The following is a 25315-nucleotide window of genomic DNA, read 5'->3' as shown; positions in this document are numbered from 1 at the left end:
AAAAACAATGACAGCTCATTTTAAAGACACTTATATTGACAATTGTCTATTCTTCTAATTCGTAATTTCTAGTTTGTGATCGTAAAGCTGCGACGGTGAGTACCGATACCTTGAAATGAGGCCATAACTCACGATACCGATACTTGATATCGATGCTCCCCCAGTCCGAATTCCTGCAATCAATTTCATGGAAAAGGTGTCCTTTCGAAGCTCTTTGTGAAAATTAAAAGAGAACCTATAACTCACCAGCAGATAAAAGGAAGGAATATGTGCGACCGTGCCAATTTAATAACCTTTTCAGGGACAGCTTTGGCTTGAAGAAAAGCTGAGGAGCTTTCAGTTGTATTGAGAAGTGAGCAAGGCACAGCAGATCTAAAGTGCTGGCGTGATGTGTAACAAGTATTAATTACTATTTCATCAAGCGGTAACAGGCTGTACCTTCTGTACAAATCCAAATTAAAGGAGGTGAGAAAGGAAGAATATTGCTGGAGAACAAAGGCAAGGCAGCCAATTTTAACATGACATCAAATCCAGGAAGTCAGCCAAGCAGCACAGTAACTCTTTTTAACAGACCAGCAATTATTGAGCAAGTTCAGCTCATAGCTTCAACTGACATCAAACCATATTTGTTATTTTGGGGGAAAAGCCTTCTACCCACCTATGAATGCCTGTCATAAATGGAGTTAAGACACAGACAGCCATATTCCGAACTGAGCACTTTCCAGAAGCATCACAGTCAGTCATCCTTATTGTGGCTGTAAGAAGCCTTCTGATTGCAGCATTGCATTCCTCAATGGGGCTTTTTAGGGTAAGATGAGTGAGAGGTAAAGCCCTGCGTGAACACTACCAGGTTCCGCCACACTTTGAAAAAAAAAAAAAAAACAAGCAATAGAAAATAGCCATTAATTGTGCATTGCGAAAGCGAACTTCTAAACAAACAAACCAAATCATACATGGACATCAATGCAATGGCCATTGTACTCTGTTATTTTGCAGTTAATTTTCACAGTGGTGGTTGCTGCTAGTTAGCTTTATTGGAAGACACTACACAAATTACACAACAAATGGCATCAATTGTATCTAAGTCATGCTCCCAGAATGTTTTCTTTTTCCACAAAACCCTTTCATCGTACCCCATAAATCCAACTCTGAAAATGGACCCTACAGTGACTGTTTTTATTGCGATCACATCACGACTCCAACATCAAAACACTGAGAATAAAAAAATAATTCAGTCGCTCATTAAGAACGCTAAGAAACTGCTAATCAGTTACGCTGTCATTATATAATACAACACGTGCACTGTGTTAGCGCAAGCAGCTAACTGCAACTGAATGTACCACATGCAACATACGGTATAATGGTTTCAAAAGTCGGAAATAAATCCATCAGTGCCTTAAACGTTGATAACTACAAATGTCTAAATAACGTGGGCTTTTTATACATCTATAATGACTGACATATCAAAATTTATGAAAAGTTTGATATTTTACCCATGCACAATGAATGGTCCATCTAGTTTCTTTGGCTTGGATACTTCATCAAATAGCTAAACATCTGCCTTCCATTCTAGTAGAAGGTATGTAAATTAATTAAAATAAAAAATTCTCTCTCTCTCTCTCTCTCTCTCTCTCTCTCTCTCTCTCTCTCTCTCTCTCTCTCTCTCTCTCTCTCTCTATATATATATATATATATATATATATATATATATATATATATATATAAAGGTATATATATATACACACATACATACATACATACATACATACATACATACATACATACATGCATACATACATACATAAATACATACAGTATATGACTCTTTTTATTTAAAGAGCCGTAACATGCTGTTTTATTTCATTTTCATCATTCATTTACATTTGTGTACAGGGCGGGCACTGCTAGTCGTTACAGTTCATTCCTTAAGTCAGTTTTTCTGATAGGTTACAAATCAAACCACAATTATAACTTTTTTTTGTTTGTGCATTTTGTGCACTGTCAATATGAAACAGTTGTCTTTTATTTAATGTAGGGAAGGAAATTCACACACATTTTTTTTAATCTGATTCATTACTTAATTGACAAAATCATGGTGATTCACCAATTATTAAAATAATTGTTAGTTGCAACGCCACTATCAATATTCATTTATAATAGGGCTGTCCACCAAGTTTTCACTTCTGAAAATCTATCCACTATCTTAGCAGATCATGTAAAATAAGCCGACCAACAGAGCAGCAGTCAAGATCCACTGTGGGAGGGTGAACACAAATCTAATTTAAAAACATCTTCAAAATCTTATTTCCACCTCCTTTATCTATGGCAATGTCATACAGAGCAGAAGAATGCTGCCTGCAGGATGTGGATGTCATATAAATTCCTATGGCTGACATCATGTTTTTTAGACGACAATGAGTTGAAAATAGCTGAATCAACAGCACCCTTTCTTGTTGCACTCAAAAAGTGGGCTTCATTTTGCCTCAAATGACTATCAATTTCACAAAATCAATCAAATTAACTATAAATGAACAGAATGATCACACATTTAGGCATGGGGCGATAATCATTTTGATAGTTATCCGTGATGTTAAAAGTCGAGCGTTCAGTAACCTCTAATACTGTCTATCACTGGCAATGGGCCCTTTATATATATATATATATATATATATATATATATATATATATATATATATATTTTTTTTTTTTTTTTTTTTTTTTTTCCTTCTTTAAAAGGAGCGTTTAAACCAGGCAGAAAATGATCGGATGCTTGCAGAGTTGATTTAAAAAGCCGCCTATTTGAAAATAATTATTTTTTTTTAAACTTTCTTGGCATGCATGGATAAAGAGGATGTCTTTGTCTTAACCCCGTCTGACCGAAGCATCACACAAGAGGGCATGGTACGTTTGTGTGTCCAATAAATACGCAAAAATACGTCCAATAAATACGCAAAATTCAGATGGTCGCCCCTTTTCAGTGATGATTGGTTGAAACGTTACCAATCAAAATCAATTCACTACACTTTACACGACATCCTTGCATTTTTTTTTTCTAATCTTGCAAAATGGCTCGCAAAACGGGACATAAAAAATGCTAACTTAAGTGCTCATTTTTACGTCAAAAACACGTATATTCTCATGCTAGTCAAACGAACTTGCTTTCTGTTTACAAGTGATAACATTCAAAGGTAGGAAAATAAATCATTTTATTAGAGGAGGTGTTCAAAGTCTAGTGCACCTCACAGAGGGCATTCGTGGAAAGCGGTGCAGTTCGACAATAATAGAACTAGTGATACGGTATCACTAGAGCTTGCAGAGTTCGAGAAGAATGAGGAGAACTTAAAAATAGCTTACCAGTGATGGGGCACCGTGACTTGCTAAAAAACATTTGAAAAAAAAAAAGTAGAACCTTTATGTATTTATTTGTGTATTCATTAATTTGTAGTAGGGCAGCTCAATTAATTGAAGTTTAATTCTGATCACAGTATTAACTGCCATGATTAATTAAGATGGTCCTCGACCATATCAACATTTAAAAAGTGAAGCACTTTTTTATTACAAGTCAAATCAAGCACTTTGTAGTAAACAACATAAATATTTCTTAATGGACCAAATACTCGACGTTTTGTAAAAAATAAAATAGTTTGTGTTCAATGGAATAAAATTAGAATCTGGAAATTTAAACAGTGATACCATTACGTTTTTACTAATGGTTATCACACCGTTGTAATATACAGTATCATTGGATGATACCTAAATGCATTTTAAATTAGATAAAGTACAAAAGCACAAATAAAATCAGAGAAGTAGGATAGCACTTGCGAAAAAAAATCATCACAGAATTGCTCAGCCATAAAAAGTCTATCATTTTATGTTGTGTAAATCTTTCAAAGCAGCTACCTACATTGCATCCTTGTCTGGAAGAATTAGTGTTGACTCAGAGAACAAACAGTTTACATTCAGGGTGGTGGTACCTTCCTTCCTTATTTTCTATTGTGAGCATTTAACTTGATAACCTGAAGCATCTGGACTAAATCTAATGTCTGCCTCTCAGCAGAGAAGACTGTGGCATGCCAAACTTGCAAATCATGTGGACGTGTTGATGCACTACTTGAATGAGCGTCAGTGGACATGCCAGGATGTCGGTATGAATGCACGTCTGTGAAGCCGAAGCTGATTTGTAAATGGACTAATGGACTTCTGTAAGAAAAAAAAAAAAGCTAAGGAGGAAATGCGTGATGGCTCAAAATGGCTCACGTTGATGATTTTTTTATAAGGATGAAACAATGAGATTGGTTCTTCTAAAATCCAGAATTGATGTTAATCTTTTTAGACATGTCATGTAACCGGATACAACATTTAATAATAATAATAATGAAAATAATAATAATAATAATAGGCATACAAAATATCTATTATTCTTCCATTTGTGTTGAGCTGAACTTTATCCCAGTAGACTTTGAGTATTAGAGATACACTGACCAATAAAGTGTTGTATTTACAACAGTTCACGCCCATGAACAGTTTAGAGTAGAGGTGTCCAAAATATGGCCAGGGAGTCGTTTGCGGGCCTACATTTATTTTTCGGTGGCCCATGGCATAAATTAAAAATGACCATTGACACAGCCGGCAAAACTACAGTGTTTAAACAATATAGAGCTTTAACTAGTATGGAAAAATAGAAAATGATTATAATTTGTATACTTATTTAGAAAAAATAATACAATATATTTTTAGAAGCAAAAATAGTTAGATTAAGTTTGCGCCATGGTCGGATTTATGATTATATCACATAGCTGATCTAAAGTCAATCTTTAAAATTGACATCGCTACAGTTTTCTATTGTTTCGTTAGATTCTAGTGGACTAACACGAAAACTATTTTGCGGCAGTTTATTCAATTAACTTAAAAAAAAATTAATTGTTTGGTTTTAACATGTTTAATAAAGTAATGCTGAAAAGAATTGTGTGACCTCGCATCTTTCCAGTTTTCTGTTTGTGGCTTTCAAACGAAAAACTTTGGACATCCCTGATTTAGACCTAAAAGTTTTTGGACTATGGGAGGAAACTGGAATATAACTCACAAACATCCATTCAAAGATATGAAGCAGATATGAAGCGGACAGACAAAATCAGTTGTTCACTGCAGTATGAAAATATTGAATTTTTTTCCTCCGTCAAGATTTCAAATAGTCGTGAGACGTCAATGGAAGATGATAGCACTTACCAAGCGTACATTAGATTTCTCTGATGTCATCACTTTCTGCCCAAACCACCAAATGACAATTGTATGACTGGGATTACAATTGCATTAAACAATAACTTTACACGGTTCTATTTTTATATCATTTAGTATAAATAATCCTACTTCGTGGGAATAGTGTTCTTATAAAACACTGCATGTTCTTCTTTTTTTGAGCAGCTCCAATCATTTAGGACTGGGTAACATTTTGGTCAAGAATAAATGTCAATTATTCTGCTCAGAAGTGGGGAAGAAAAAAAAAACAGGATGATCTATCGCACAAAGAGCCCGTTGTTGAAACAAACACAATGAAGCGTGTGTTAAATACACGTGAAAGCATCAGACAAAAAGTTGCAGATTTGAACCATGGGAGGAATAATGATGCCGCGGTTGTCATTCTACATTTCGAGCGTGTTTCTTTATTGACATCAGGTGATGTCCCGCTTCTTACCTCCACGCTGAACGGCTGCTCCTCTCCGTTCACGGCACATAAAATCCACAGCAACAACTGAAGGCATATCGTCCCCATACAGCAGCGATCGAGACATCTCCTGCTGCGCACCGCCAATAAAACCATAGTGAGCGCCGCTGCTTGTCGCTTATTGTCTCGGTTCAAGTTTGACTCACAGTCGGTACAAACAACCCGGAGGCGGGTGTCATAAATCCTCACTCGGCTAGCAGCAACATTGTTGATGTATCGGGGAGGGAATACCCAATATCGAATTCGGTCGACAGCCCGCACTCTTCTCAGTTGGGGGTTCGGCTAACCGGAGGGAACGATAATCTTTTAACGAGTGCCAGGCGCCTCCCGGTGCCGCCGTCCCCGGCTCAGTCCTCCGGTGTGTGGACTGTTGTTCCGAGCCTCCACAACCTTTTCTGCCTGGCGCGGCATAGCTGCTCGTTTTCAATTGCGATTCCCGCCCCGTGCGCATGCGCGGCTGTGTCCAACTTGTGCTCAACCTCCAAAAAAAAAACACAACAGTCCTGACTGCGAGTGTCAGTTCCTGCATCTTGAGGTTGTTTGCAACGTGCTCTTGTTCGCTGTGACAAGCAGAAGGCTTTTCATCATTTAACCATCAGAGTCTTTGTTTATTACTCGTGCTTTTAGGGCGGTGTAATAAATACAGTATAATAAAAACACTGTACAGTTTATTTCGGGGGAAATACAATTTTGCATGACTTGAAATGCACGTATTTTATATAGCAATCATGAGATGATATTTCTCAATGTGTTTTTAGTCAAAAGCGTGTGCTTTTGTGTAGGTTTTGTACTATATTGATTGTAGCCATTTTCAGCTCCATCCTCCTTATGGCCACAAGAGGGCATTAAGTAGCTCCTTTTCACTTAACCACTTCCAAACTCTCAAGAGACTCCACACCTCAAATAAACACATTAGGATTAACAGAAGTGGTTCTAGGATGGCGTTTGTCAGTGATTGATTCTTTATTAGGGACGAGAGAAATAACATTGTTTTTAGTAAAAGATGAAAAATAAGATGCAATTGACACATACCTTCAAATGTTCACTCCTAACCCCCAAATTGTCTTGAGACTTAAGTTTCAGGATGTGTTGAGAGTTTAAATTAATGAAGTGAAGCAATTTAGACATTGGTGCATGTGTGCATGTTTACACAAAATGTCTTGTGTTAAGTTCACTATCAAAAGAATCATATTTTACAGTTGTGCTTTGAGATACAGTACAAGTGAGTGTGAGATGTTTGAATGATGAGTGATAGCATGGCTGCTTTTTTTGCTTAACTTACAATTTTAAATTTGAACACTATATTGTAACAGTACAGTTCAAAACAAGTAGTTTGGCATAGTGAATAGAGCTTCCAAAATGAATCTTCAACCTGTTTATTGCCACTCTAACAAAAAATACTGCACACTGTCAAAGTGAACAAAGAGAAATCCATTTTGTATTTAATACAACCACATAACTGTTTGAACACAAATTGTGCAGTCGCAAACTCAAAACAATTCTCATGGGTGTATGTTTTTCTTTTATCCAGGAGTGTAGTAAATGTACACAGTTGACAAAAACAAGACTGGCCTGGTTAAAAGTACAGACTTGCGCTGGGTGAAGCAGGTGTTAATGTTTTACATGCGCTTTGATTATTTGCTCATATTATGTGATTTCTTACAAGTTAGTTGGCTGTATTTTCTTTTTTTAACTTTCTCTTGGTCCCGAACTGACTCACATCCACTCCTTCTTCTTAATGATTTCCTCTCACACTCAATAATCCTCAATACCCTTTTGGAAAGGTTCAGGCCCGTTCCAACTGGTCCACCCACCAGCAAGGATATTTGCCAAGATTCTCAAAGCCTCTCCAAACACGACTCTGTCTCATAACTGCTGCATCTGCTCCTGGTCAGACCTTCTGGAGCTCCTGGCAGCATAAAAAACAAAGTCTTCCGTCTGTCTTCCGTTTGGTTCTTCACACAGAGGAATAAATAAAAAAGATTGAGGGGAACAGGAAGAGAGGCTAATGATGCATATTGGAGCTGCTACTAAAACACCTCTTCCAAATGTTATATTTGAATATCATGTTAAACCCTAAATCAAACGTTAGCTCTTAATCCATTTTAAGGCTTTAGTAGGAATGTCATCAGGCTATGCTCCGAATATTACAAACACAGATCCAAAATAACTGTTTGATTCAAGTAACATCTATTTTCTGTGCCTGCCTTAGTTTAGTACAGATTGTTTAAAGGAATGTCGGATATCAAATAAATTGTAGTCATTGTTATAGCATGTTTTTAACCTTGTTACTCTCATTTTTAATCTCAAATTTAAGGTGTTTTATACGATGATTGGATCAGTTTGCATGCATTGTACTCCTGTGGTTAAGTCGTTGGGTTTGGAAATCCCCCACAGATGCAGCTCAAGTTTATCTTATGGCATAAATGCAAAGCACCCATCTGCAACTGCAGGCACATCTAACGATGGCAACAAAGGCGCTAATGTAGCGAGCCATATCAAAGTACTTTACCAATTGAAGCTTGAGAACACAGCATGTTTGAGCAAGCCTGCGATGGACAGGATGGATGATGTTTTATTTTAATGTAAATTTCAAATTATCCAGCTATTAACAAAAGAAAGTGGCATCTTTCCTACTGATAGTTGAAACTAACAGTTGCAGTTTGAGACTAGTTTCAAATACAGTGGACCCCCGGGGTATGACATCCATGCCTTACGTTTTTTTCAGCAACGTTTTTTCGCACCCTCTTTACGGTATTTTTCCCACTTCTGATGTTTTTACCTGGGATTTTACATGCATTAGGGAATTAACATCGGTTTGGATTGCCCGTCATTTGACGAATTCGCGTTACGATCCCAACCGTGGAACGGCTTAATCTTGTAAACCGGGGACTCATTGTACAGCATAAGTTAAATGGTTACAGCTGCATCTGTTACATAAACGACGGAAGCCACTTTTATATTGTTGTATAGCAACTTTTTAACACAATAACACAATATGTTTAAATTTTATTTTTTTAAAAACTGTGGTCTTAATCACATGTTTTAATCTATTGACAGCAATATATATTTTTTTAAATTCCATGAGGACCTTAACTTAAAATTTGGTATTGCCCCATTGCTGTCATCAAACCAAACTGACAACAATAGACCATATGAATAGTCTCTAAAAACAGGAAGTCAATACATCTGGCTCACTGACTGCAACGCCTTTTCACCGCTGAAGTAATTTCAATTCCATCCAAGATCTTCTTTGCATAAAGCAGAGTATTGCTCTATTAAACGGCGCCATGACGCCAGTGCCCCTGTCATGCGACTGCGGTGGTGTTTGCTTAAAGAAATGAGCAATTTGCTGTAAGTGTAAAAATAACTTGATGGCCACCATCACTTCCAACAGACACCACATATTTACCTCTGTGCCAGGAAACAGTTTTTTCATTTGCCTAATTTTTTTCATCACACCAAGCTAACAATTCGTTGTGTGATTGTTTTAACAGCTTACACTCTCCTGTAAAGACCTTCAACAATATTTTGGTGTGTTTTTGTGAGAAGTGTTGTCTATTTTGAGGTCAGAAACAAAAAGACCCTTCCTGCAGTTTCTCATAAATATGTTTGATGGGGGTTAAAGCTTTCCAATTCCACCGTATCAAACTCAAATGCTTTCATGGACTTTGGGGTGCAGTCATGCTGAACTGAAAAAGGCTTTTCTCCCCAAAAATGTTGGAAAAATAAAATGTTGCTTATTGTTTTGTCAAAAGCTGGATTAATATTAACAACGGAGGTCGTCTTAAAATAAATGTACTTTGGAATCCCAAATAAGGTAAAATGATGTGGTGTGGAAATCCAGAGGAAATGATTTATGAGGTTAGCTGTAACAGTAACAACATTTTAATTATCTGCAATTCAGTCCTTCGGATGTTGGATGATGGCAAATTCAGGTCAAGAAATAACCACAACTCTGCACATAAATATTTCTGAATAGCCACTCGTTGCCCTCCAACCTTATGATTGCTGCAAGTGAACTCAGCAACAAAATTGGGAATTAGGTCATTTGGCACTGTTGGCAAACTCTCGCTTCTCAGTCTGACTCAGTGTGGCCAACAGTTTGTTTGTTAAACTTGTGCTTATGGGAAAGGGGGGGGTAGAACTGATGCCATAACAGAGCTAATGAGCTCAATTGGACAAACGAGGCGGTGATGTGCAGAGCCAAGGCAATGACCGCCTTCCACCCCTAACAATATTGTCCATGCTGTAATTGTATTCACCGGTTTGAATGTTGATATTCAGTAGTGAGTTTTTTTTGTCTTTGTTGTTTGTGCAGTATCCCCGGAGGGGAAAAAAAAAACTACAAAAAAGACACAAAAACATTTGAACCTTTTCCTAAAAAGCATAGATTTTCGATAGTATGACCTACATTGATGCTTTTCTCGAACAGACTGAACATCATAATCCCCAGATTGGAGGATTTATTTATGTACTGAGAGAGAAAAATAAGCGATGATGCAACCTGATGCAATCCCCACAAAACGGATCCAGTGCACACACAAATATACTGTACATCTCCCTCACCACAGTTGACAGGTTGTCTTATGAGTCAGGGTCAAAGCAGTAGGTGATGTCAGTTGCTGTCACATGCATGTGTCTGGCTTGCTCTGATTAAAAAAAGCCACTCGAATGGCACACTGTGTGTGTGTATATATACATACATATATTACGAGATTAATCCATTCCGCGGTTGGGCTCGTAAGACGAATTCACCGTAAGGCGGGCAATCCAAGCCTATGTCAAATAGCTAATGTGTTTAGAACCGCAGGTTAAAACATCAAAATTGTATATACATATTATAAATTTGGTACCAAAATAGTATAGTAAGTACTACGTATATATAATATACATGTATACAATCAGAAAACATAATGAATAAAAAATATAGAAAGGATTTAATTCCCTTTGAATGGCGCTTGTTTGCCCATATTCCCTAGAAAGGGTAGCCGAGGCTTGATTACCTCCAGCTGCGTTTCCATATAAATCTTCTTCCTACTTCTCTCTTTAACATCACTAACAATCTTGGGACCCATGGCTAACCCATTCAAGTTTGAATTAAGCAGTTAAATGCACTACAAATATGGTTTTGTAACCACTCACGATAGAAGAAAGTGTTACTGTTACACCATTTTGAAACGAATGAGGCCGGCCAATAGCAGACCACCATGTCCGTGAGGAGACGCCGACCAAGAGCAGACCAGCATTGCAGTGACGCATTGCATGGATGCATTGATTGCAACTGTGCAATTACCTAGAAAATGCCTGTAGATGGATACAAAACCACACAAATACAGCCAAGCCCCTAGGGTCATGACAGTTGGTTTTATCGCAAAACCGGGAAAATACCATAAAGCGGGGATGAAAAAACTCAGTATTCTACTCACAACAGGAAAAAAATCAGAAGCCAGGGACGCTGTAACACAGGGGTCCAGTGAATCTATACATACATACATACATACATACAGTATATAGACAGACAGACAGACACAGATAGAGAGATAGATAGAGAGATAGAGAGATAGAGATAGATAGATAGATAGATAGATAGATAGGTATGCAATGCGATGAGTTAAGCTGTTCAGTGTTTTCACTTGAATCCAAAATTTAGCCAACAGCTGTGTTAAGCCAGTCTCTTCGAAATAAGAATAAAACTCAAGCAGGCTAACCTGACATAGCATGGAAAAGTACAGCATTACAGTGAGTCTGCGTGACATGGGTATCCACCCAGAGCCAAGAACCAATTTTGTGCACAGAGGAGTTGGCTGTGCGAATCGCTTGCGGGAGCTATAATCAATCATAATTGCTCAGAGTCAAGTGATAAGTGAATTGCTCATCTTTCGGTTGTGGCGTTGCCATCACAGCTGAACTTGTGGCATTCGACTGGCTTCTATTCTGAGGCACGTTGAGGTGGATAAGAAGTGAACAGAGGTGGATAATCTGTCACTGAGTATTTCTGACATTACTTTAGATGCATTACAAAATACAATGATTACAATTTATCATACACATAGCACATAACCTGATGTTGATGTTGAATAGTAGGTAAGATCCAACCCCTGATTCGTCCACCACACATGCAGTGACATTTAAGATGAGGAGTATGATATTGTTCAACCCTCGCTAGTAAATTTTTAATCAGTTGGCAAACATCACTCTCCCGGTGTGTGGATGACATTCGGTTCTTTTTCACCACAACACCTGCAAAGTTGATACGAATGATAAATAACACATAACTGGCACTGGCAGTTTTTTTTTTTTTTATTTTGGTGTGTGTTTTGCCCAAAATTCACATGAATGGCCACAAGATTTCTAGATAAAACTTTGTTCTACAAAAAAATGCAAATTTGGAGATGTTTTAAGGAAAATTTAAATGTATCAAAAAAAACCTTTAATATTATTTTTTAATGATTTTTTAACTCTTTCAAGTGTTATCAGAAAAGGAGTGCCAGACGATTCCTTGCATTTATCGTCTTTTAGGGGTAAAAGAATATTGTGTGCTATGTCTATGTAAACATGAGCATATGAAAGATTGACTTACATTCCTTTCTTAGAATTACAAGTATGTAATGTATGTTTGGCTTTCATCCCCAATGTGAGCAACACTTCCATCCAAAGGTCACAGTTTATCACTACAGTGCTTAATATTAAAATAAGCACTAGTCAAGGATGTCAGCTACCCTTTCATAAAAAACAATGTATTTGAAGAGAATTCTCGTCATTGGCACAGAGCCTAAGTATTTTAAAAGACGAGAATTCTCGTCCATGGCACTAAGAGTTTAGCTCAACCTTCATAAGGCATGTTTTTGGTACATTTCATTATATTCCTTTTAATTCAATTTTTGCATGAACAACTATGACCCAGACATTTGGCACACAAAACAAGAACAACAACAACAAAAAAGGACATAAGGATATGACCTACATAAATATGGGATAAAACAATAGGGCTGCCAAAATCCGTTGGGACTCAGGACAACACAAGGGGTAAAAATCAGGACAGTCTCTGTTAAAATGATACATCTGGTCACCCAACTTTTTCAAAAAAGCTAGTCAATTTACCAAATTGCCCAAGAGTCCCTCACCCTTCTATTACTATTTTTACTTATGGTTGTAGGTGCTACTAACTGAACTGAATGTAAACTGTTGAATGAAACGAGATGGGGAAATTAAGTGTCTGATAGGCCGATGTAGTGTACAATAATAAAATACAATTGCCACCGTTACATTTGTAAGTCAATATATGAGGTCGATGGGGGCCTCTACATTCATCAAGCCCGCCAACAAGACAGATAATAAACCTCATAAGTATATAACCGAGAGCAAATAGACTTTGTGGATTATTGTTGAGTACAGGTGTGAGAAAGCTGTCTTTTATCGGTCTGTTTGGGCCGTATCGAGTGCTCAGTGCACATCGGCAATATCCCTCGAAGGATGATGAGCTGGCCCTGATGAACAGCTCTCAGCCTATCAAAATGCCAGCGGAAGCACTGCTGTTGGCATTCCACACGACAAATAAATCCATCATCTGAAAAAGAAGATGTATTCATTTGAAAGGTCAGTCCTGTCTTCAGCAGACAGCTGAAGATATTTTCAAAATGTCATTATCTATAAATTGAATATTTTGAGGCAGGAGGTTGTCCACAGAGCGAAGAAATAAACATATGAGCTATGTCAGAAAAGTTCCAAACCGTAGGCGAGTTTTCCCCGTTATTGTTAGCAATCAACAAGTCTGGTGTTCAGGCAATTGTTTTGATGTTCATTATCTGGTTTCCATTTGTTCGTTTTTTCTTTTTTTTCCATTATCTGAATGCAGGAATGACATTCACAGCAGCAATTTCATATCCTCAATCCCAGTAGCACGCAATAGCCTGCGTGCATGTGTGTATTCTTGTTTGCTCACCCAATGGACTTGAGAAACACTGGTTTCATTATCACCATTTATCCCCATGATAGAAACCAAACAGTAATATCTGCCTGTAACAATTCTTAATTGCTCCGATTTTGTTTGCAATGAATCTACTAAATGAACTGCGCCACTGGTGAGGTGTGCTCCCGAGCCAAACAGCTGTTGGCAGCAGAGCGCTAGCTTATCAATGCCGCGCACTGCTATGGGCAATATTACCCATTCGACCCAGTATGAGATTGTTACACATGGGAGTTGAAAACTGCATTTAAAATTGTGATAGGCAATCACAGCAAGAGAAGTAATCAAAGGCTAATAACCACCCAGGCGGCTCATCTGCTCCATTTGGACTGACAGGTGCGGTCGTGCCATCTGATTGGGTCATTTAGGGTCGTCTGCGTAGAAATTGTGAGGTGAAGACAGCTGCAGGCTAGATGTTCCAAGAGTGAATGGTGCAATCACGGCACAGGAACCTCAGCAAAATGCTGCTGGGATGAGATGCTGAGACAAATCCCAAAAGTGCGCTCTACTATGAAAACATTTATTCAACATACTTGATGTTCTAATAGATGACTTTAGATAATGAGTTCTAAAGTAATCAATACCGTGAGATGCTTTAGTACCTAGGTAATTGATTACTTAGGAACTAAAGTAATTGAGTATTTTGAGTGCTTTAGTACCCATCAATTACTTTAGGGACTTTAGTACTGAACCATTAACCTTTAATTCCTCAAGTAATCCATTATTTTATTACTTAAAGTAATGAAATACTTAAGCATGTAATTACCTAAAGTGATTACTCTATAGGTATTGAATATTTTAGGTATTTTAGTACTTATTTTCTGAAGTAATTGTGTAATTTAGTATTTATTGCCTAAATTACTTGATTACTTTCATACTTTAATACCTAAGATAATTGATTATTTTAATGTCAAAAGTATTTGGTACTTTAGGCACTTCAGTAATAACTTTCATTTTTAAAGTACGGTACCCAATTAATTTAGTAATCAATTCGTTTACTACCAGCCATTTTTAAACACCCGTCCCTCCAAACACTTGAAAGGAAAATTGAAATGATAACCAGGATTGATAACTATGTTTGAATGTCAAAATATGTCTTTGGGATTGAATGAGTGAAGCACTGGTAATCAATTACATTGTGTGATAAGAATTAAAGTAATAAATTACCTCCCTACAGTTCCCTACAGTGATTACTTTGGTATTTTAGTGCTTGGGTAATTGATTTTTAGGTATTAAGTTTGAATCAATTATTTTAGTACCTAATATATAAAGGTATTGAGTAATGTAATATTTATTGCCTTAAGTAATTGATTACTTTTGTACGTTAGAACCTAAGCTAATTGATTATTTTTATGTATAAAGCAATTGAGTGCTTTTATACTTAAGTACCAAAAGTATTTGATACTTTAGTAACTAAAGAAATCAATAACTTTCATGTTTAAAGAACTCAATGTTGTGGAATTTTAAGGATTTTTGGTGAGAATAGTAAAATAGTCTGGAAAAACAAATTTTCCTTTCGGGTTTCAGTTATTTGAAGCTTCAAATACTACACCAGTTTGCAGAACAGCTAAGTGGTATGCAAAGGGGAGCCCAGGGATAAGTAAAAAATGAAGATTCATATACAGTCATACAGGAGTAAACGCCTACAATATAAAAAAAACCCACCTCAGAGTGGAAGTAATTAAAACATAAAGTGAGGCAAAACCATGGAGTACGATATGTCAGTGTTGGACTTATCTTTCAAGGATGTCTAGCTGCACAAAAAGTTCCCATGTATGTTAGGTGAAAGGGCCTTTGTTAAAACCAAAGCCAGGTGGTCAATGAATCAACAAAAAATTATAATAATACAAGTTAACCACTAATTTTCCATTACATCAATTACTTTAGTACTCAATTCAGTTAGTACCAGCCATTTTTAAACACTCCTCCAGCCAAATACTTGAAAAGAAAATTAAAATGATAACGAGGATTGAATGTCTTGACTTAAAAAAAGTTAAAATATTTCTTTGGGATCGAACGTAATCAATTACATTGCATAATAAGAATTAAATTAATGCATTTCTTTAGGAGGTACTGGCATACTAAAGTACAGTGGGCCCCCGTGTTACGAGATTAATCCGTTCTGCGGTTGGGCTCGTAAGGCAAATTCACTGTATGGCGGGCAAACCAAACCTATGTTAAATAGCTAATGCATTTAGAACCCCAGGTAAAAACATCAAAATTGGTCATACATTTTAAAAAATTGGTGCCAAAATAGTATAGTGAGTGTTACTTATATATAATATACATGTATACAATCAGAAAACATCATAACTAAAAATATAGAAAGGAATTATTTACCTTTGAGTGGCACTTATGCCCATATTCTCTAGTAAGGGTAGCCTAGGCTCGGCTAGCTTCGTCTTTCTTGATTACCTCCAGCTTCGTTTCCATACAAATCATCTTCTTGCTTCTCTCTTCAACATCACCAGCAATCTTGGGACCCATGGCTAACCCTTTCACGTGTGAATTAAGCAGTAAAGTGCACTATAAATACGGTTTTGTAACCCCTCACGATAGAACAAAGGTTTACCAGTCCGCCATTTTGAAACGAGTAAGGTCGACCAATAGCAGACCAGCACCTCCGCCGTGTGACGGCAACAGAAAATAAGTGCAATTACCTAAAAACGCCTGCAGACGGAGACAAAACAACCCAAATACAGCCAACTCCCTAGGGTCATGACGGTTGTTTTTGTCTCAAAGCTGAGAAAATACTGTAAAGGGGGGATGAAAAAACTCAGCATTCCAAATCGCAACATGAAAAAAATGTAAGCCAGGGACGCTGTAACAGGGGGGTCCACTGTATTTGATATTAAAGCACCAAAGGTAGTTGATTAGTATTTTTTCATGCCAACCATTTTTAGACACTCCTTTTGCCAAACTCTTGAAAAATATACATTTAATTACAGGGTTTTGAATGTATAGACTCTTAAAATAAATAAATCCAATTTAAAATAGCTCTTTGGGGTTGGAAGGACAAATAGAAAATGCAAAGAAAAGCGAGTCTGCTAGGAGTCTCCCTGATAAATACTTTCAGGTCCAGTTTGTCAACACTTGATTCAACTCTTGTTTTTGTTGTTGCCGTATTGCATTGGCATACTTGGCTGTTTGTCACTTTCTGTATCTGTTGTGTTCTCTGAGTGGGATCATTTGGACCTCTGCCTTGAGTGTTACTCATGCACACATACGGGACATAGCTCTCCCACTGCAATCTGTATGTGTTGCACAGCTGACACTTGGGGAGGGACAGTGGTCACATCGCACACTCGCCTCTTTTCTCCACCCACCTCTCTCGTCCAAATCATAATTGGCGTCCAGATGGATTTGTTGGAGGCTAAAAGAAGCTTAAGATGCGAAGCTCAGTTTGTTTTTGTTTTGTCTTTTTTTTTTTTTGGGGGGGGGGGTAGAGAAAGCTTCTGCAGGGCAAGAGAAAAACAAATTGGACAACTAGAAGTGCAATCTGTCACCAAGTTTAAAAAAATACAATATATTTGATAGAAAATAGAAAAAAAAAAAAGCAGATTTTTTTTGTAGTTTTGGTAAGTGCTGAGAGTATTACTTTTACCAATTGAAATGTTTAACACATAGTAGAAAAGAATGCCTATCATTGTACAGCAGGTACAAAAGGAAATTGGGAGCACCACTATGGTTCATGTTAAATAAATAAGAACAATACATAGAATAAAGGTAATAGAAATTATAGTTTCACAAGAGTGCAATTGTGTTTGATATTTTCATTGTGCTCTTGTTTTGTCGTTCAGAGCATCAATATTCTTGTCTGTTTGTCCAGTTTTATGAGCAATGTCGTGCTGAACATGAGCAGCAATGATTTGAAAGCAATGCGTGAAGAGGTTAAAAACTAGGAATATTACCATTTTATTAGTAATCCAATATACTCACATACTGTTTTTGCAGTTTACACCAATGTTGTACACAGTCTCGATAAGCAATATTATTTCATTGTGATTCTATGATTGAATCATTTCCAAATGTTGATATAATGACTCATGCTTGCCAAACACATTTGAAATTTGCATTGCTGAATTTATAACGTGTGATTGCATTTGGTATTTAGAATAGGACTGTGAATCACTAGAAATTTAGGTCAGCTTGTGAAGACATGTCTATCATACCAAATTATATCATTGTACAGTGCAAGTATATAGGCCAGCCAGAAAAAGTTGTTGAAGTCTGGAGTTTTCTCCCCGCAGGTGTAAACAATGCTAGAAAGGCATGTCTCCTTGAATGAAGGCATCTGACTGCAGGAATCAATAAAACCTGCTCTCAGGTGTGAGAAGGGCACTCGCTGCAAAGATTGAATACTGTTCATCATATCTTAAATGAGTAAAACAGTTGTGAGAGAGGGAGTCCTGTGGGGAGGAACTGAGCTGCTTGAATTAAATTACATGTGGGTCTCAAAACATATTCTTGCGGTCTGTAGTGGCTACACTTCCAATTTCCTCAGCACACTTAAAAAAAAAAGCCAGATATTGAATAAGGCTGATATGGTGAATATAAACTATAGATCCAAATTGACTAAACCATATAAAGCTCACTAAGAGGTAAATCAGGAAGACACAATTTAACCAATTTTTAAAGATGTTGGTGTTATAGCATGTAAAATCTCAAGTCAGTGGACTGTGTATGTGCAAAACTGTTTTAAAAAAGATAAGTATACACAACATCATGTGCCACAACTTACTGCTCTGATTGATCAATGGACTTGGAACTGTATTAAATGCCAGTATGGGATTCAAAGATTGGCAAACTTGTTTGAGAATACTTGCAACAATGTTCAAACATAGTTTACAAGTATGTCCAATGTATTTTCAATGATATTCAAGTGTATATCATTATATCATTATATATGTGTATATCATACATATCAAATATGTTTGAATGTAACTCACAAATAAGTCTGCATGGGCTAAAAGCTTAAAAAAAACATTTGAAGATACGGTGCATGCTTGTCAACATTATGGGAAAAAAAAATGTTTTTAGCAATTAGCTTACAGCTTATGTATGTTAGATCATATTTGCTGTCAGAAAGAGTTTCAACTCCCACCTCCGGCAGTATTTCTCCTGAGACCTTGGAGAATTAGGGAACATTCAGTCCAAGTGGAGCATGTTCTACACCTCCATTATTATGGTGGCTTATAAGAATTGTCGCCGAAAGGTGGTCGGTTTCTGTCTGGAAACTTCAAGGTGGGCTCTACTATCTCTGGGGCTGAAGTCACATAGATGGTTAAAAAAAAAAAACAAAAAAAACTTGGTTGCAAAGCCCCCGGGGTGGATGAGATCCGCCCAGAGTTCCTAAAGGCCCTGGATTTTGAAGGGCTGTCCGGGTTGACTTGTCTCTAAACACATTGCATGGACATCGGGGACAGTGCCTCTGGACTGGCGGTGGTCCCTCTTTCTAAGAAGGGTGACCGGAGGGTGTGTTCCAGCTATTGAGGAATCACAATCCTTAGCCTTCCCAGTAAGGGTGCTGGAGGTGAGAGTCGGGAATTCGACCATCAGAGCAGTGTGGTTTTCGAGGGTGCATGGGAATTTGTCCAGTCAGAAAAGGATGGCGTGTTACGAATGAAGTCCTCCACCAAGTGTAGCAGGCGAAGTATTTTGGGGACTTGTTCACGAGTGAGGGCAGAATGGCGGATCGATACAACATCCGCTGTGATACACATTATGTACAGGTCTGTTGTGGTAAAGAAGGAGCCCAGTCCAAATGCAAAGCTCTCGATTTACTGGTTGATCTACAACTTTCCTACCCTTACCTATGGTCATGAGCTATGGGTTGTGACTGTAAGAACAAGATCCTGGATACATGTAGCTAAAATGGGTTTCTTCTCTCGCTTAGAGACAGGGTGACAAGCTCAGAGGAGGGGCTCAGAGTCAAGTCACTTCGACTGGATGGAAGAATGGATATGCAAGTACATTCCAAACTATTTGCAAGTCCTATATGTTCAAATTTATTTTTAAGTACGTTATATTTGTCAATACCTTTGAATGTATGTACATATATTTAAACACAATTGTAAATACATTCAAATGAGTATACTCCACATGGATATTTCCAAAGCTCTCCAGGTTTAATTTACCCGTTACTAATATTCTTTCTTGTCTTTTTTTGAAGGTGATTGAAATTAACCAAAGGAGGGCACATAAAATGCACGCATAGTACTAGCTTGATATGATCCAAAGTATCTCCTTAATTTTGCATTTGATGACCTGTTTTAAAAAATCCTCTTCATCCCTAAGTGAAATAATAGCTCAGGGGGAAATTTTGATAGCACACTTGGACAGGAACTGTCACCCTGCTCTGTCAGACAAGGAGCAGCAGATCATGCAAAATGCTCACTTCACGAAGAAGGAAATTCGGGAAGCCATTCATTATAGCCCTCTGGCAAAGCACCTGGCTTTGACGTGTTCCCATTGAAATTTTGACATAGAAAAAAAGTAGAGTGTGAATTATGTCCTATTTTAATGCCTGTAATCAGCAGTCATCTGGAGGACAATGAACAAAACTAAAGTCATCCAAGTATATAATTCAAAAACTTTAAATAACTAAGTTTGCCTTCCAATGTTGAGCCTTAAAAAGGTCAAACTTGGAATGGGAAATTGTAACGTATAACTGTAGAAGACAAGTTGTTTTGGTTATTTCGAGTTGTACTTTTACAAAAAAGGACATCGCGTTACATCGAACACACACGCTAACCTGTGCGTGCTAATGCTAGCTTACAAACACGACTGTCCCTATGTCTGAAAAGAAATAAAGCAATTGTAGTCCTACAATAAACTACAGATGAGTACACACAGGTTGGTTCTGTAAAATGGATGTCTAAGTATCGTTTTCTTCCCTTACTCAACTGTCACATGTACACACCCAAAATGCAGTCCTGTTTTTTCTTCTCTTTAAAGTAAACTTTGGGAAGTAGTCTACATTTGATTTGCTGTCTGCAAAGTCCACTTGATATACTTTTTGAAGCTCCTGGAGGACACGTGTCAAAGAAATGACCTTTATTGCTTATCTTGTCTGTCTTAAATTCAGCACATGAACTATACGCCCCAGAGAGAGTGAGATAACCTGAGGGAGATGGCAAGTTTTTGAAAGAGCGGAAAGATTTGAGAAATGTCTTTGAGCCACTCGACCATAAACCCTGCTCTATTGGGAGTTTTAGTTAGAGTTAGGCTTAGTGCAAAAAAAATGCAAGTTTTACATTAAAATTTATCAGCCAATAAACTGCTCGCCCACAGCCACAAAGTTATACAACATACTGATAGCTGAAAGTCTTCAAAAGTTCAGACAAATATGAGGACGATCATAAAACAACAGGTTACGGTTCAATTATTTTAGTTCACCCTTTGGGCTTCCTAAGGATCATTGGCACATCCTTGAATAGTCTCTTTACACAAACACGAGTTAAGAAACAAAAACATAAAGCCTTCTGTAGTTTGTATCATTGTAACAGGCCTTCTCGCTGGAAGGGAAAGCTGCCTAGTCATCAATACAAGCTTAACACAATGGTGCTTATGTGGATAAATGGAGGCAAAAACTGAGTGGTATACAATTTAAGCCATTGCCTTAAGTTAGCATTTGTTTTTTATGTCTACACTCAGAAATCTTTAAAACAATCTGGAACACACTTAGGGTGCTTTTTATCAAGCCTAGAGTCAATTCTTGAAATTGCCACAATGTCTATCTTGCTCCAGTAGCCTACCCTGCGGTACATTTTCCATTGGAGTCACAGTTCTCTTAAAGGAGAAAGTAATTGAGTATATACTTTGATTCACCAAGCGTGGTCCTTGCTGGAAACATTACTATGTGTCTCAGAGGGAGGTCAGGGGAGACTTTTTGGATCAATTCACACTAAGGACTCAGCACAAAGTTCCACCAATTCCGTCAGTGGTCCTGTCACTTTGATGTTGCAAACTACAGAGCATCCACTTTGGGCAAGCAAGGTGTAAATCTAAGCAGGTGGGCTGGAGTGAGACTATATATCCGTGAAATTGCAAGCTTTTTGTAGTTTGTCCAAGTGGTGACACAGCACTGGCTAAATGTTGAGTCGAGTTTCGGGTAGAGTTGTGATGAGGCATAATGAGAAACAAGATCTGTGGTGATGTTATCATGGTTCAAACGTACTTATAAATCGCCCTGTTTTTTAATGCGCTGTCAAGAAAGACTATATTGCATGTTTATTTTTGTCAATTCAAGCCTCGATGAGAAGTGACTAAATGGCACCCATGTGTTTTATTGTTTTATTTTTATTTTTTTACTAATCAAAGGACTGTAATGAACTCTAGTGTACAGGTGTCAAACACAACGCTCCCGGGGTGAAATTTGTCTTGCAAAAGCAAATTAAGCGTGTCCACTTTCAAGATCCTTACTAAAATCTTCACTCAAATAGAGTAGATAGAATGCCTTTATTGTCATTGTAAACAGATATACAATGAAATTGTATTTCTTTGATTGATTTGATTTGCTGCTTTGATTGGTACATATTAGTAACGTGAACAATTCAATATAATAAATAATGTAGAAATAAAGACCAAACAGAATAGGAAAAATAGAAAATAGAAGTAATTTTGCAGCATTTTCTAGTTACCAAATCCCTTATGACAGTAACAATATTTAAACTATACTTTTTTGTTTACTTCTTGTCATAAATAGTTATACATCACAAAAGGGAAATCAAAGCAAACGTACAGTAAAACAACTGAAAAAGAAACAAACACAAAGATTAAACACAGCTATAAACAAAAAAATGCAAACATTAATATTTTTGTTGTTGCTTTTGTTGTGTCCATGTCGTTTTTTTGTGATTTTGCAGCATTTTTCTTGGTGTTTTTATGTCTGTGTGTTTTTTGTTTTGTTTTTTTTGCACTTATTCTGTGTAAATTTGCTTCCATTTTGTTTTTGCATAATTTTGTTTAATGGTTGCAATTGTTTTGTGTTCATTTGTTTGCGTCATTCCTATGTTTCTAGAATTTTCCCTGTTGCAGTGTGTTTCCCCCTGTCGACTATAAAACAAATTGGTTATAATCGATCCTGTTCTGTTGGTGGAATCATAGCGTTCAAATTCTTCCAATTGCTCATGTTGTCATGAATACAATAAAATGCTTTGTTCATCTTATTGTTCATCAGCCTTATTGTATTCTAGGCCTTCAATCAACACTGCATTCTTCATTGATCAACGACATACTCATCAGTCCAATTGGTGTCGCGAAAAACATTTGTCAGCTGTGATGCTCATCCTTGCTTAAAAGTGCACGCACACGTTAGGTTAATAGTGACATGGAAGGGCATCGCTTCCTTCAAACGGCTTATTCTATGAAGTGAGTGATTGCCTCAATGAGATTCTGAGAACTGTAATAGATTCTGTGATGCTTTGGAGATATGGACAAGAGGACATGTCAGTTATATTGACCTATAGATCCATTTAACAGTCACTTGATAGTATTATACAGTGCAACCTAGCAACAGCCCATTGCAGGGACAACCTTCAAGTGCATAATTGTAGTTTCAATGTCTTTTATAAATACGTTAACGGGCTGAGAAACAGTGTGAGATCATGATATGGCATCGGTGTTTGAGTTGTTTATGCATTTTGTCACTTTCACTGGATTTTTTTGAATGCTTTTGTAAAACCTTTACCAAATATTACCCTGACAAGAACCTACGATGTGTCACAAACATGTTAGCTATGGGCACTATGTAGCGCAAAAGGATCACATAAGTAGCCCATTGGGTTTGCTGTAAAAATAGCTCAATGCAGATGAGACATTGTGATTTTCTGGGAATGTTGATCATTTGAAAATGTTCAATGTCGTGTCTTGATTAAGGGTGTCGAAATAACCTATTAGTTGTGTTCTATTAATTATAGTTATAAAGTGTTATGTTTCTTAAATCACGTTAATCTAATCTCTAATCGCTAACTTCATGCTTTCTCTATGCTGATTTGATCCACTTTCATGCATCAGGCTTCTTGTGCATGAGTTGTTAAGAGTTGAAAAACAAAGGTCCATCACTTCCTGAATGAACACTGATTGGCTGTCATTGTGTTTGGCAAAACCAGATAGGCTTCGGTCTTGGATGGAGGTGTAGGTTCAAGAGCAGGAAGACAAGAAAATGGAAAGCATGTGAGAGTTGTCAGTCCGATGATTGGTAAATGTAACTTAAAAAAAAAGAAAAGCTTTTTGATCGAAGTACAATGCTATGCATTTGTTGTTAAGAAGTAGTTTGTTTACCACAGAAGCATCTCAATTTTAGCATACCACATGAATGCAAAGCAATCAGCTGTGACTTCAGCCACAACTAACGATAGCAACAAACGCTAATGTCGCAAGCCATAGCAAAGCATAGGAAAACTAAACTTGAGAATACCTCACGGTTGAGCAGATCTGTCACAGACAGGATAGACAATGTTTTATTTTGATGTTAAATTTTAGGGCTATTGAGAAACAAAAACGCCACCTTCCTTAGTGTGTATATACACACACTATGGATGGAGGTTCCACTCATAGCAACCTCAGCACAAAAAGTGGATGCATATACACAACATTGATCTATATAGCTGATATATAGACTTAGGGCCCCTGGTGGGGGTTAACAAGGTCACAATGCCCAACTGATTTTACTACAAAAAGAGGCACCCAATCTACATAACACTATATCCCTCCAGAGAAAACTAATAAAAGATTCATTGTCAGATACAAAAATATGCATATTTCTACAAAATATATAATTTAAAACTCTGGTTGAGGTTTATTTCCTCGGAATCACATGGGTGAGAATCAAAACCGATTAATTAGCTCAATTAATAAAACTGGTCACAATTATAGTGATAATCATGAGAAATCATTCACTATTTTTAATTGAGGCATACAATATAATTTAGAGAGTGTATTAAAATGGTAGGCATAGTCTATTATAATCAATGGCCAAGAAGTAGCTCTCATTTTTAGAAAGGTTAGGGAACCCAGACTTATTGTGACAACATGGTCATGACTTGCTCTTTAAACCTTACCAGTTTGAATTTGACTGTAACTTTAATTTTGGTTCTACACTCACCAGATTAAAAAAAAAAAAAAAAAAAAAAAAAAAAAAAAAAAAGGGTTTATAAACAACCCAAATAATGTACAGTAAAGCCAGCCAAACTGGTTTCGGATAATCCTGACCCGTTTGTATTTTGTGTTTTTGTGTTTAATATACTCTTAACTGCTTGTTAGGAAGAACTACACAGTCAATTTCAAGCATGGGCTATTAAAAGTCCAGGCTGTGCCCAACCACAATTGGATATTTCCCCAACAACAGTGCCAATGGATTCAGCTGCTTGGCACCGGCCGCTTATGGGGTACTGATCCACAAGGATGAGCCAGTGCACCATATCACTGATTAGACACATTTTCTTGTCATGGTCTTCTGTGTACCTAGGACTGGAATTGGCCCATCAAGTTTTGATTTGAGATGCCACTACACATACAAATCTGGGCGATGGATACATTTATTGGCTCAAACCTGATCTAATCTATCTTTTAAAAATGCCATTCTTAGAAATTATTCTCAATTATTTATATGCATTAGTACA

The 25315-nt window shown here is 37.2% G+C and overlaps 1 protein-coding gene and 1 long non-coding RNA gene across 4 annotated transcripts in view; both read right to left on the bottom strand.

The window, feature by feature from the left end:
• The window catches only part of mmp16a (matrix metallopeptidase 16a (membrane-inserted)), a 58128-nt gene extending 52004 nt beyond the window's left edge, over positions 1 to 6124 (bottom strand). For 2 of the 3 annotated variants that reach the window (XM_088401764.1, XM_088401765.1), the window contains exon 1: positions 5693 to 6124. In XM_088401764.1, coding sequence (XP_088257890.1) covers positions 5693 to 5818 — 126 coding nt within the window. In that variant the 5' untranslated portion in view covers positions 5819 to 6124. The remainder of the gene's footprint in view (positions 1 to 5692) is intronic. The other variant, XM_088401766.1, reaches the window with a different exon arrangement.
• A 6182-nt stretch (positions 6125 to 12306) lies between these two features.
• The window catches only part of LOC148407743 (uncharacterized), a 25453-nt gene continuing 12444 nt past the window's right edge, over positions 12307 to 25315 (bottom strand). The window contains exon 3 of the long non-coding RNA XR_015863673.1: positions 12307 to 13292. This is a non-coding gene — a long non-coding RNA (uncharacterized LOC148407743). The remainder of the gene's footprint in view (positions 13293 to 25315) is intronic.

Source organism: Hippichthys cyanospilos, chromosome 19 (genome assembly GCF_059441005.1).
Source record: "Hippichthys cyanospilos isolate Australia breed blue-spotted pipefish chromosome 19, RoL_Hcya_1.0, whole genome shotgun sequence".
NCBI classification, from domain to species: domain Eukaryota; kingdom Metazoa; phylum Chordata; class Actinopteri; order Syngnathiformes; family Syngnathidae; genus Hippichthys; species Hippichthys cyanospilos.
The sequence above is the reverse complement of the archived record's forward strand: the minus strand, read 5'-3'. Positions and strand labels throughout refer to the sequence as shown.